Below are 13,989 nucleotides of genomic sequence, written 5' to 3' on the forward strand. Positions count from 1 at the left end.
GTTGTGATACTGGTCTTACTTAATGTATGATGAGTGACTAAGTATTGTAGTAAACCAACAGAAGATGTTTGACCTCCAGGCACTTTTTCATTTCCTTCTGTGATAAAGACATTAGACAACTGAGAGTTTGCTGTTTGTTTCCAGACATAATTTTAAAACCTATGATATCTCTTTCTATACTGTTTACTGTGAATTTCTCATTTAATGGAATGGGAACTTCAGATATAACTTTTAGGACATAAAGTTAATAGGAATGTTTCCTTAAAAGTGTTTATTAAGGATGTTGTTAGCCAAATGAATGGATGTTCCTTAAATTATCTTACTTAAGCCAGGCTGTGGTGGTTCATGTCTTTAAATCCTTCACTTAGGAGGCAGAGGCTGGTGGGTCTTTGGGTTCCAGAACAGCCAAGGCTATACAGAATAACCCTGTCTTGAAACAGCCCCCAAATATTATCTTATTTAATTTATATATTGTTTTTCTTTTCTTTTTCTTTTTTTTTTTTTTTTTTTTTTTGGTTTTTCGAGACAGGGTTTCTCTGTGTAGCCCTGGCTGTCCTGGAACTCACTTTGTAGACCAGGCTGGCCTCGAACTCAGAAATCCGCCTGCCTCTGACTCCCAAGTGCTAAGATTAAAGGCGTGTGCCACCACTGCCTGGCTGTTTTGCTTTTTCTATAGTTATTAATGCTAATAAATAGAAAAGGTCATAGAAACTTAAATGTAATATTATACTAAGTTCTCCATAGAAGGTTAAGATCAAAATAACTCATTTGATAAAGTAATTTGTGATATTTGCTTCTTATTCCCAGAAATCTGACTTTTCTTATTATTGTTGGACATTTGTATTTTTAGGGTAATCAAACATAGATAAAACAAGACATTTGTATCTTTTTCCTTTTAGACTTTGCTATAGATAGTATATACTGTACAATAACCAAATTCTTCTAGAACTCTTATTTCATCTCCTTCATATTACAAAGATAATACTGTGCGCTCTGTCAATCTATGTATAGCTCCACTTCTTCCTCCCACTCAATGCTACACTGAGGAAGCATGACTGAGCGGACAGCAGACTAGAGCATAGGAAAGCTAAGATCATACAAGTGACAGTGGACCGGGAGGGATTATGATAACAAACACTATCGTGACCCCAAGGCTCGTCAGTGTCTACCAGAAACACTAGTGAATTATAATTCAGAAATCTTTTTTTTTTTTTGCTTAAAACTAAGTGTTCCTCACTACCAAGTAAGCTAATGATAGTCAATAAAGTGTGATGATGATACATTAAAATTAGATGTCATTAAGGCTGGGGTTGTATCTTTTGGGGGTAGTACTTGGTTTGCATAATCCTAAATTCAGTCTCCAACAATGCCAGGAAAACAAAAAGGCAGTATTGACACTGCAGAAGATTCGTGGTACAAAAGTATTCTTTTTTTTTTCTTAAGATTGATTGATTTATTTAGTGTATATGAGCACACTGTAGCTGTTCAGATGGTTTTGAAACTTCATGTTGTTGTTGGTAATTGAATTTAGGATCTCTCCTCACTCCGGTCGGCCCCGCTCGGTCAGTCCTGCTCACTCCAGCCCAAAGATTTATTTATTATTATAAATAGGTACACTGTTGCTGTCTTCAGCCGCACCAGAAGAGGGCATCAGATCTCATTACGGGTGGTTGTGAGCCACCATGTGGTTGCTGGGATTTGAACTCAGGACCTTCAGAAGAGCACTCACCAGCCCTATAAAAGTATTCTTATAAAATCTATGGGGCTAGGGAGATGGTTCAGCAGTTAAGAGCACTGGCTACTCTTATACAACATATACAATATATTGTATATGCAATATATACAAAATTCTAAAACAAGTACCTTCAGATTTTTTTCAATTCAGTCTTCAAAAAAAGCATTGTGCTAGTCTGGGGTTGGTACAGTGCTTGCCGAGCAAGCACAGTATTCTGGGATCAATCTCCAGCATCATAAAACTTGGGCTTAGTGGCCCATACTGTCATTCCATCAGAGTTCAAGGTCATCCCTGCTATGTGTTTAATTTATGTCAAACCTGAGATACGTGAGACTATCTCGCAATGAGTCAATGAGTGGGATGTAAAGTGAATAAGTAAAATAATAATTTTAAAAAAGAAAAGGAAGAAAAGCACTTTGTTTTTGATCCAGTGTCAATTGGTCTTTTTGATAATTACTTTTTTATTAATTTATTTGTTTTTGTTCATTGTCACACTACCCCTGAGTTATATCCACAGCCCCAACAATGGATTTCGATTCATATGTATTTCTGGTTTTATTTTATTGTTTATATAGTGACACATGTTTACAATAGCTAACTTTTGGTCAGTAATGTTTCAGTCAGTAGATTTTAGGCTCTTACATTTTGCCATTTTAAACAGAATCACCATGTCCCTATTGCAAAATAGATTATGTACTATATTTATAATATAAGCCTACCCCAAAATTTGAATGAGTATATTCTGTTAATTTTTTTGTTTAATATCATGTAGCATGTTATCAAAATAAGTATTGGGACATAATTTATTTAAATTGTAGGGAATGTTACATTTGGAACAGTGTGATTATAAGCAATGTAGTATATAGTAAGCTTATACTATAATTGCTTTTAATCCTTCTGTTTAATCTAAAAACTAGAAAAGGCACCATACTACTTCACTGGGTTACTTATCACGTGTAGGCATTCACAGGTTAGAGGCGTGAAAAGACCTAAGGTTTGTAACTGAAAGTAGCATTTACCTCCTCTTAGAGTACCGAATCATCAGGCTGTACAGTGAGCTGGAATGCAAGATCTACAAGTGCCATCAAGACAAAAACAGAGCTGGAATTAGCACTTTCTCCCATTCATGACAGCAGTGCCATTCCTGCTGCTGGAAGCAACCAGGTGACCCTCCCTAGAAAACGCTGCAGGGAAATCTCTTGGGAAGCAAGGGACCCAGATATACATAGTGAGAACATGACCATTGACAAGGGACAGTCTGGTTTCTGTCAGTCCAGTCAGTGGTCTGTAAATTCTAGTGCTACATCTGAAGAACACCTTGGTAAAAGAAATTATAAAAGAAATTTCCACTTGGTTGACTCCAGTCCTTGTCAGGAAATTATGCAAAGTAAAAAAAACTGTACAGAGTATGAGGCCAATAAGGAAAGGCCAGGCTGCCGTGCAAATCAAAGTACAGGCTTGACAACCGAAGTCCAGAACCTGAAGCTATCAGGGTGTGAAAGTCAGCAACTTGACTATGCCAATAAGGAGAACATTGTCACCTATTTAAGTGACAGACAAACCCCAGAAAAACTGCATATACCAACGATAGCAAAGAACCTTATGTCTGAACTAGATGAAGACTGTGAGCTGACCAGTAAAAAGGACTGCCTCAGTTCTAATTCTGTATGTTCTGATGAGGATAAAGCTCTTAAAACGGCCTGTGTGGATTCTGATTCATCTTTTCCTGGAGTGTCTATGATGGAAAGTTCACTGGAAATTCAGGCCTTAGAACCAGATAAAAGCATCAGAGACTACTCTTTTGAAGAACCACATACTGAAGATCTATTTATGTTGCCAAAATGCCAAGAAAATTCCTTGCCAACAGATGACTGCCCTGCTTCTCTCCGAGACAGTGACCAGATGTTAGCTCATCCCTCCAAGGCGCCCAAAGCAGTAACCTCGAAGATCAACGTCGTGGCTTTTCGAAGTTTTAACAGTCACATTAATGCATCTACTAATTCAGAACCATCCAAGATGAGCATAACTTCTTTAGATGCTATGGACATTTCTTGTGATTACAGTGGTTCATATCCCATGGCTGTGACCCCTACTGAGAAAGGAAGGCACTATATGTCACATCAGGTACATTCCAGTTTATTCTTACAGCATTAAAGTAGTAACCTATTAAGACACGTGCTTGCCTCTCGGTTAGGTTATATGGTATTAATTATACAGTTTGATTCTCCTATAAATTGTTGAAATGTTTTCATGCATGAAAGTGAAGCTGATAGTAACGTTTATTCTTCTTAATAGTTGTATAACTATGCTTCTCAAAGAAAATACATATTTCAATGATCTCAATATATGAAATTGAAGTTTACCTTAATATCCTCCAACAGCATATATATTTCAAATATTATTTGTCTTTATTTTCTATACTTATATAAACCAAAAATTGTATTTCTTTTATTCCTTTGGAAGGGCATTATAAAAAGATTATGCTCCAAATTTAACTTATGAGATTTCAGTTTTCCTTTAAGGGCTTAGATGTCCCTTAACCTCAGAACCTATTTTCCAAATGCCTATAAGTGACAAAAGCCCCTGTCATACTGCTTTCAAAGGTTCGTGTTGGGGCTGGAGAGATGGCTCAGGGGTTAAGAGCACTAAGTGTTCTTCCAGAGGTCCTGAGTTCAATTCCCAGTAACCACATCATGGCTCATAATCATCTGTAAAGGGATCCTGTATTCATATAAATAAAATAAGTAAATCTTTTTTTAAAAATGGTTGGTGTTAAGCAACAATTACATTAAAACCTTTGAGGACTGCTTAGTACAAGAGATGAACAGATGCTTGGTTCAATCATTTTGTCAGCCATACCTTTTCTTATTTGTATCAATCTAGGCTGTCAAGGTACTTTTCTTAGGTAGACTATCCTTATAAACCTTTAATCCAAATTCTTCAGAAGCTAAAGCAAGATCATGGTGTGAGGTCAGTGTGAGCTATATAGTAAAACTACCTCAAAAGAATTGTGTTTTCTTTCCAGTCATATCTGAAACAATTGACATTTTCAGAGCTATTGAATTCGATTGCATAAGACCCTTTTTATAATTATAACTAGCCTGAGTCTGCTCTTAAATCCTTAACCAAGGATTTGAATGCATGTTCCAATGTTCCATACCTAAAGAATGTTTGTGGTTACTACTTCAATGCTTTTGTTCACTTGAAAGAAATTAACATAATTGTTGTCTCTGGAACTCTTAAATTAACAGACTCCAAATCAGGTCAAGTTGGGAACATCATACAGAACTCCAAAGAGTGTGAGAAGAGGGGCAGCCCCAGTAGATGATGGGCGAATTCTAGGAACTCCAGATTACCTGGCACCTGAGCTCTTACTGGGTACAGCCCATGGTAAGATATACATTATGTGTCTTGGCTTTCATGTTTTTAATCAGTGACTACATTACCCTTTTATATGAAATGTCTTTGATCTGTATTCAAATCCTAGAGACTACTCATAAGTTGTCTTCTGCCATCCATACTGTGGGCATGTGGGGGTTTTTTGTTTATTTTTGCTGTTTGAGACCACATATTTTTATAGGTCTGGCTTTGATACTTAAAAGGAGAACATGGTACCTCTTCATCATGTGTAGCATTTACAGTGGGAAAAGGAAAAAGGAAACAACTTGGGGCTGTAGAGATAGCCAGCCCAGTTAGTAAAATGTGCAAACATAAGGACCCACATTAAAAATGAGTCATGAAATGGGAGGGTGGGCGTGGCGTGCTGGCCAATGCCTATAATCTTAGCAGTGAGGAGACAAAGACAGGAGGATCCTGGGGGCCAGCTGGCCTGCCAGTCTTGCCAAATCAGTGAGTTCTAGGTTTAGTCAAGAGACTTTGTTTCAGAAAGTTAGGCAGAGACTGATAGTGAAAGATGTTCCACATGAACTTTTTGGCCTCTACATGTGTGCACACACCCACTCGTGTATATGTACATACACAAATATGCATATATGACAACACTTACACATTTAAAAAAAATATTCTCTGAGTATAGGGAAATAAACACTGAAAAGCATGTAGCCATTTCTCTTGAGTTCATTTACTTTGTGAGGCTGAAGATAAAAACTAAAGCCTTAAATGTGCTCTGGGCAAGTGTTCTACCACTGAGCCACACCTGCAGATCCAATGGGGGGTTTTTGGAGGTTTTTTGGTTGTTTTTGCCTTCTTTGATTCAGTCTCACTGATCCAGAGAAGCTCTGCCCCAAATCTGGACTAAAGTGGTTTTAAAGTTAGCCCCAAATTTCTGTTCACTCTTCAAAATTTAGCCTCATTTTCTAAACACAGCAATGTAAAAAGCAACTAATGCAGCGATGAGTTATTAAATTTAACAGTTTATTTATACTTTGGATTTATGTAATATAAACTGCAACATAAGCACAGCCAAATATTCTAAATCTCAGGTACCATGCAGTCTGGGGGTTGTACAAGCATCACCATAATATTAAGACATTCCATCAGCCTTAAATCATGTATCTATTAGTAGTCACCACCTACTTTCTCCTGCTCTCTCACCCTACCTCAGTTCGAGTCAGACACTACTTCAAAACTTGACCTACTCTGTGTACTTTATACAGATAGAGTCGTTATAGCAACAACAATACAAATCACCCTTATTCATCCTCCTCAGAATGGTCAATCTAGAAATGAACCAATCTTCAGGACGGTACGTTAGAATAAAATAATACTTTACCTATCTTGTTTTCTTCCTTTCTCTTTCAAAAAAATTATTCTCCCTACATTCTAAAGGAAACCATATTCATCTGCCAGGTTGATATCACAAAATACTACAAAGTAAGTGGCTCAAAATGCAGCAAAAATGTATGTTTCACAGATCTAAAAGTTTGAAGTCTAGAGTAGAGACTTTTAAAATCTGTAGAAAAAGCAAGCCTTCCATGATCTGCAAGCTTGTGATAGTTTCCTGGCCATCTTTGACACTATTTCTGTTTCTTTATATGTGGTGTTTTCCCTAGATCTCTGGCTTATTTTGGTATGTCATAGTTTTTTAACTTCTCTTAATTTTTTTGTTGGCATACCAAGTGATGAGTTTCATCATGTATATATGTATGCATGTATGCATGTATGTATGTAACACTATACTTGACTAATTTTTTTGTTTTGTTTTGTTTTTTGAGACAGGGTTTCTCTGTATAGCCCTGGCTGTCCTAGAACTCACTTTGTAGACCAGGCTGGCCTCGAACTCAGAAATCCGCCTGCCTCTGCCTCCCGAGTACTGGGATTAAAGGCGTGCGCCACCACTGCCCGGCATGTGCATGCTTTTTATTTTATTTATTAAGTATGTGCATATGTATATAATTCAAGGGAAATTTTTGAGCTCCAGATTCAGTGAGAAATCCTGTCTCAAAAAATAAGGTGGGGATCAATAAAGAAAGATATCAGTAGTTTAGTTACTATTCAATTGCTATGAAGAGACACCATGACTAAGGCAACTCTTTTTTTTTTTCAAGACAGGGTTTCTCTGTGTAGCCCTGGCTGTCCTGGAACTCACTTTGTAGACCAGGCTGGCCTCGAACTCAGAAATCCGCCTGCCTCTGCCTCCCGAGTACTGGGATTAAAGGCATGCGCCACCACGCCCGGCAAGGCAACTCTTATAAAAGGAAGCATTTAATTGAGGGCTGGCTTACAGTTTCAGAGACTTAGTCCATTATCATCATGGGGAACATGGTGGCAGGCAGGCTGGCAGGTACTAGAGAAGTAGCTGAGAGGTTGCTAAGCATCCTGAAAATCCTTTGCTAGGATGAGAGGATGGGGTTTAGCCTAAGCTTTGAAACCTCAAAGCCTACTCCCTAGTGATGCACTACCTCCAACAAAGCTATACCTCCTAATCCTTCTAACCCTTCTCAAACAGTGCCATGCATTCAAATTAACTAAGTATTCAAATATATAAGCATATGGGGGCCATTCTTACTCAACCATTATACCTAATGTTAACCTTTTGTCTCCACATATACATGCACAGATGAGTGTATACACACACCATACATGGCGTGCAGCACACACATAAAATAAATTAAATACAGGATCAATATAAAAAAGAAAAATATCAAAGTGGTTTTCTTTGTCCTCTACAACTAACTGAGACTTAGGATATCAAGCTCTAAAGTTATCAGTGGAAGATCTGTGCCCAGCTCCATCCACCTCATTGTTCAATGTGAGTGTACTGCCACCTAAACTTTTCTGCAGGCCATCTAGCCCTCCCCCATGCATATTGCCTCCCATCTCTGTCTGTTAGTCCTGGGGCTATGGCAGGTTGACTCTAGGCTCCCTGATTTGTGATTACTTCCTGAGATTGGGCCCCCACCCAACTCAGTCCTACATAGTAGGAAATAGACTTCTCTGTTCTCTCATTAATTGCAACAGAATGTCTTATGGACCCTAACTGGACTGAAGGCTTGCAAGATCCTTGGGCTGGCTGGGCAGTGGCGCACGCCTTTAATCCTAGCACTCGGGAGGCAGATTCAGGTGTATCTCTGAGTTCAAGGCCAGCCTGATCTACAGAGTGAGTTCCAGGACAGCCAGGGCACCACAGAGAAACCCTCTCTCAAGGAAAAAAGAAAATTCCTTGGGCTGCCCTATGGCTGGTATCTTGGTCAGTGCTGCCTGGCTTACCTTCTGAATACGGCTTCTGTTTTCCTTCCCCTTGTAGAACTGTGTGGCTCAATGTATATGTTGCTTGCCCCATTTTACTGAATTGCCCTTCTGTTCTCAGCACCTCTCCCCTACCTAATCACCTATGCTGTGGTGTGTGATGCTCTCCCGCTTCCTGGAGGAGAGTCTATTCGCTGTTACTCCCACTCTCCTCTTTTACTACATCAAACAGGTAACCTTTAAGCCTCCATGTTCATAGCTGGCTTATTATAAAGACACCAGTCACATTGAATTATGCCCTGAATAATCCTGCTCTGATCCAAAATAACCTCATATTAAGTAATTATATCTATAAATGATGTAGTACTTTTAGTGGAAGAGGTGAAATTTAACCCATGATATAAATGTGTCTTTAGTTTTGGTTGTTGTTGATGGACTTGGGGATTTTAACCCAGGCACGTGCTCTACACCTGAATGTCAGTTACTTCCGTTCTCTTGAGGCTTGCTTTAGGGCTTCTTTTTTTTTTTTTTTCTTTATTTATTTGTTTAGAAGGGGAGGCAGGAAGGTGGAATGAGCCCAAAAAGAATGTACTGTGGAGGAGGGAGAGATAGTTCTGTGCGTAAGCACTTGTTGGTCTTCGAGAGGAGCAGAGTTCAGTTCCCAGCACTCACACAAGGCTACTCAACAACTGCCTCTAGCTTCAACTCCAAAGGACTGGACGTCTTCTGGCCTCCAGGCACACGCATACACGTGGCATTCACTTACACAGACACATAAATAAAAATAATAAAAAATAAACCTTAAAAAAACAAAAGTGACCCCATAGGAAGAAAGACCAGCTGTCTCAACTAACCCAGACCCCAGGGAGCTCCCAGAGACTGAGCCACCAACCAGAGGCATGCACAGGAAGGTTGCAGAGCCCCTGGCACATATATAACAGAGGTCTTCCTGGTCTGGCCTCAGTGGGAGAAGATGCACTTAATCCTTGAAACGTGAGGCCTCAGGGAAGGGCGAGCCTAATGGGGGGAGGGAGGAGCACCCTCTCAGAGGCAAGGGGGAGGAAGAATGGGATGAGAAATTTGGACAGGAGACTGAGGAGGACAACAACTGGAATGTCAATAAATAAAATAATTTAAAAACCAAAAGCTCTACCTGTATGTCTGGGCATACATATACATATACATATGAAAATGCAGGCACTCGAGTCAGAAAACAGGTATTCGTCCTCATCTGCTTTCTACCTTGTTTGAGAAAGGGTTTCTGCTATTTTTCTCTGTATAGTCCAGGCTAAGCAGCCCACTCCTAGACTCCTAAGGATCTTCTGGTCTCTGCTTCCTGTCTTCTTGCAGGTATACTGAGATATTAGACCCCCATGCCATTGCACCTATGTGTTTACATAAAACCTATGAATCTGAACTCAGCTCCATGCTTTCTTCACAAGCACAGCTGTTTCTTTGGTTTGGTTTTCATTTTTGTTTCTTTGAGAGGTGTGTGGTGTTTTTGCTTTTGTTTTTGAGACATGGTCTAACTATGGTTTCCTGGTTGGCCTGGAACTCTTATATATATCAGACTAGCCTTGAACTCAAAGATCTTCCTGCGTCTACCTACAGAATGCTAGGATTAAAGTTCCTGGTGCCTGGCAAGCACTTACAATGCACTGAGCCATCTCCCCAGCCCAACACCTGTGTTAAAGTCTACTAGGCCAAATAACTGAGCTTGCTGATTGTAGTAAAAATGTTGGAGACCAAAGCCAAATTATGTTGAGTTACTTTTAATGCCTTTGAAAGCCATGTACTGCCCACTCCTATCTGATCTAACATCCTTGTGCCTATCATAGCCAAAATTATTCTCAGCAGATCGCTGGCCTCCACCAGTCTAGAGCTAAGGATGTCAGCAGCATCTGAAGCCTGTAACTGCGTTTCACCTGCTTTGGTACCTACGTTTAAGTGGGTCCCAGGGACTTAATTTATGCTGTCAAACTTGCACGCCAACTGCTTTTAGCCACAGAGCTGTATTGCTGAGCCTATTTATTTAAGGGTTTGTTTGGGGGGGGGGGGTTGTTGGTTTTTGGTTTTTTTGTTTGTTTTTTTTTTCTTTTTTTTTTTTTTAGATTTATTTATTTTATGTATGTGAGTACTCAGACACACCAGAAGAGGGAATCGGATCCCATTACAGATGATTGTCACTCAGGTAACAACAGATGCTGGTGAAGATATAGAGAAAGAGGAACACTCTTACATTGCTGGTGGGATTGCATGCTGGTATAACCACTCTGGAAATCAGTCTGGTGGTTCCTCAGAAAATTGGACATAGTGCTACCTGAGGACCTAGCTATACTACTCCTGGGCATATACCCAGAAGATGCTCCAACATGTCATAAGGACACATGCTTCACTATGTTCATAGCAGCCTTATTTATTTATTTATTCATTTATTTATTTATTTATTTTTGGTTTTTCAAGACAGGGTTTCTCTGTGTAGCCCTGGCTATCCTGGCACTCACTTTGTAGACCAGGCTGGCCTCGAACTCAGAAATCCGCCTGCCTCTGCCTCCTGAGTGCTGGGATTAAAGGCGTGCGCCACCACGCCCGGCTCAGCAGCCTTATTTATAATAGCCAGAAGTTGGAAAGAACCCAGATGTCCCTCAACAGAGAAATGGATACAGAAAATGTGGTACATTTACACAATGGAGTACTACTCAGCTATTAAAAACAACGAATTTATGAAATTCTTAGGTAAATGGATGGACCTGGAGGATATCATCCTGAGTGAGGTAACCCAGTCACAAAAGAACACACATGATATACACTCGCTGATAAGCGGATATTAGCTCAGAAGACCGAAGACACAATTCACAAACCACCTGAAGCTCAAGAAGAAGAAAGACCAAAGTGTGGATGCTTCGGTCCTTCTTAGTAGGGGATCCAAAATACTAATGGGAGGAGATACAAAGTGTGGAGCAGAGACTGAAGGAAAGGCCACCAGAGACTGCCCCACCTGGAGATCCAAAATACTAATGGGAGGAGATACAAAGTGTGGAGCAGAGACTGAAGGAAAGGCCACCAGAGACTGCCCCACCTGGAGATCCAAAATACTAATGGGAGGAGATACCAAGTGTGGAGCAGAGACTGAAGGAAAGGCCACCAGAGACTGCCCCACCTGGAGATCCAAAATACTAATGGGAGGAGAGACAAAGTGTGGAGCAGAGACTGAAGGAAAGGCCACCAGAGACTGCCCCACCTGGGGATCCAAAATACTAATGGGAGGAGATACAAAGTGTGGAGCAGAGACTGAAGGAAAGGCCACCAGAGACTGCCCCACCTGGGGATCCAAAATACTAATGGGAGGAGAGACAAAGTGTGGAGCAGAGACTGAAGGAAAGGCCACCAGAGACTGCCCCACCTGGAGATCCAAAATACTAATGGGAGGAGAGACAAAGTGTGGAGCAGAGACTGAAGGAAAGGCCACCAGAGACTGCCCCACCTGGGGATCCAAAATACTAATGGGAGGAGAGACAAAGTGTGGAGCAGAGACTGAAGGAAAGGCCACCAGAGACTGCCCCACCTGGGGATCCAAAATACTAATGGGAGGAGAGACAAAGTGTGGAGCAGAGACTGAAGGAAAGGCCACCAGAGACTGCCCCACCTGGGGATCCATCCCATATACAGTCACCAAACCCAGACAGTATTGTGGATGCCCACAAATACTTGCTGACAGGAGTCTGATAGAGCCGTCTTCTGAGAGGCTCTGTCAGTGCCTCACAGTTACAAGAGGTATGGTTGGCTGCGAGCCAACCATTGAACTAAGGTCCCCAGTGGAGGAGCTAGAGAAAAGATTGAAGGATCTGAAGGGGTTTGCAACCCCATAGGAAGAATAACAGTATCAACAAACCACACTCCCCCAGAGCTCCCAGGGACTAAACCACCAACCAGAGAGTACACATGGAGGGACCCGTGGCTCCAGCCGCATATGTTGCAGAAGATGAATTTGTCAGACAACAATGGGAGGAGAGGTCCTTGGTCCTGTGAAGGCTCAATGCCCCATTGTAGGGGAATGCCAGGACAGGGAAGCAGGAGTGGATGGGTTGCTGAACAGGTGGAAGGGAGATGAGGAAAGGGGATAACATTTGAAATGTAAATAAAGAAAAAATATTTATAAGCCCCCCCAAAAGAGTAATAACTAATGCCTTGCATTTAGTGGATGATTAAATTATTAAAACATTTCTTTTTATTAAAAGCTTGTCTTAAATCAGTGTTCTATTGATGGGAAGAGACCATGACCAGAGCCACTATGATGGGAAGCACGGCAGCAGGCAGGCAGGCAGACAGAGACAGTGCTAAAAGGTAGGGAAGAGTTCTGCATCCAGGTCCCCATGCAGCGGGAGGAGGGAGACTGAGCTTGGAATGGGCCTTGGAAACCTGGGAGCCCACCCTCAGTGACACACTTCTCCAACAAGGCCATACCTCCTCATCATTTCTGTGGTGCAGCTTCCTGCTGACTTGCCATTCAAATCCATGAGCCATTGTCATTCAAACCACCACCGTGCTCAAATTTCTAAACTGCTTCTTGTTAATCAAATTTAAAATGTACTGTTAGAATAGTTTTAAAAGTTAAAGAACTAGCCTATATGTAGAAAAACTTTTACATAGTTTCTAGTCTTTATCCTGTGTTAAACATACTTTTTCATTGTTGAGGTCAATTATTTTTGCTACTAGGAAAGTAAATTTGTCACTCAACATTAATTCATTGCTGTTAAATAATATGTATGAGATTAGCTAAGGCAGTTTTTGCATAAAAAGACAGTATTGCATTTAGAATCTGTTCAATTATTGTAACAGTGTGCTCATGTCCATTTGGGTACAAGTCCATTTCTGACAGATACAATCTGATAAAAAGTCATAGAATTTTTTCCTTTCAATTTTCAGATATATTATAATGGTGGTGAAGTTGTAAATACATAAGTAAATGGGATCCAGTCTGCCATCACTGGTCCCAAGAGACTCCTGTCTCTCCCCTGTTCCTCCAGGAAAAAAGAATCATTTACTAGCTCCTCCCTTTTCCTCCAAAACTGCAATTACAGGGACAAAAAAGAAAGATGTCTGACAATATTTTCCCCTCCTTTGCTAAGACAAATTCATCTTCCAGTGTCAGTTATTATCTTGGCCAGCTCTTGTGGAAATGGGACATTCTTTAATGCTCAAAAAATAACGCATTAAGAGCCCCTTTGAAGCCGGGCAGTGGTGTCCCACGCCTTTAATCCTAGCACAGAGGCAGAGGCAGGCAGATTTCTGAGTCCAAGGCCAGCCTGGTCTACAAAGTGAGTTCCAGGACAGCCGGGCTACACAGAGAAACCCTGTCTCAAAAAAAAAAAAAAAAAAAGAGAGAGAGAGAGAGAATCCAAGCAGCATTAAAGCCTACTTACGATACAGTATGTCACCTTTATCTCAATATTAAGTACAGATTTTTCTAAAATAATATTTTTAGTAAAAGATTTTTCCAAAACAGAGAGAGGATGATGACAAAGAGTAAAGTGCCATAAACAGGTTTAAAAAAGATAAAAACATATATGTACTTACTATATATGCTCTTTAATTTTACCATAGTC

General features: G+C 40.4%; 1 protein-coding gene across 3 annotated transcripts in view; it reads left to right on the top strand.

Moving 5' to 3' along the window:
* Mastl (microtubule associated serine/threonine kinase like) overlaps nucleotides 1-13,989 on the top strand; it is a 66,849-nt gene that overhangs the window by 47,126 nt on the left and 5,734 nt on the right. For 2 of the 3 annotated variants that reach the window (XM_085835131.1, XM_085835133.1), the window contains exons 8-10: nucleotides 2,765-3,859; nucleotides 4,987-5,125; nucleotides 8,505-8,615. In XM_085835131.1, coding sequence (XP_085691257.1) covers nucleotides 2,765-3,859; nucleotides 4,987-5,125; nucleotides 8,505-8,615 — 1,345 coding nt within the window. The remainder of the gene's footprint in view (nucleotides 1-2,764; nucleotides 3,860-4,986; nucleotides 5,126-8,504; nucleotides 8,616-13,989) is intronic. The other variant, XM_085835132.1, reaches the window with a different exon arrangement.

The sequence above is a fragment of the Mus caroli genome, unplaced genomic scaffold (assembly GCF_978045245.1).
Source record: "Mus caroli unplaced genomic scaffold, Mus_caroli_1 scaffold_2, whole genome shotgun sequence".
NCBI classification, from domain to species: Eukaryota; Metazoa; Chordata; class Mammalia; order Rodentia; family Muridae; genus Mus; species Mus caroli.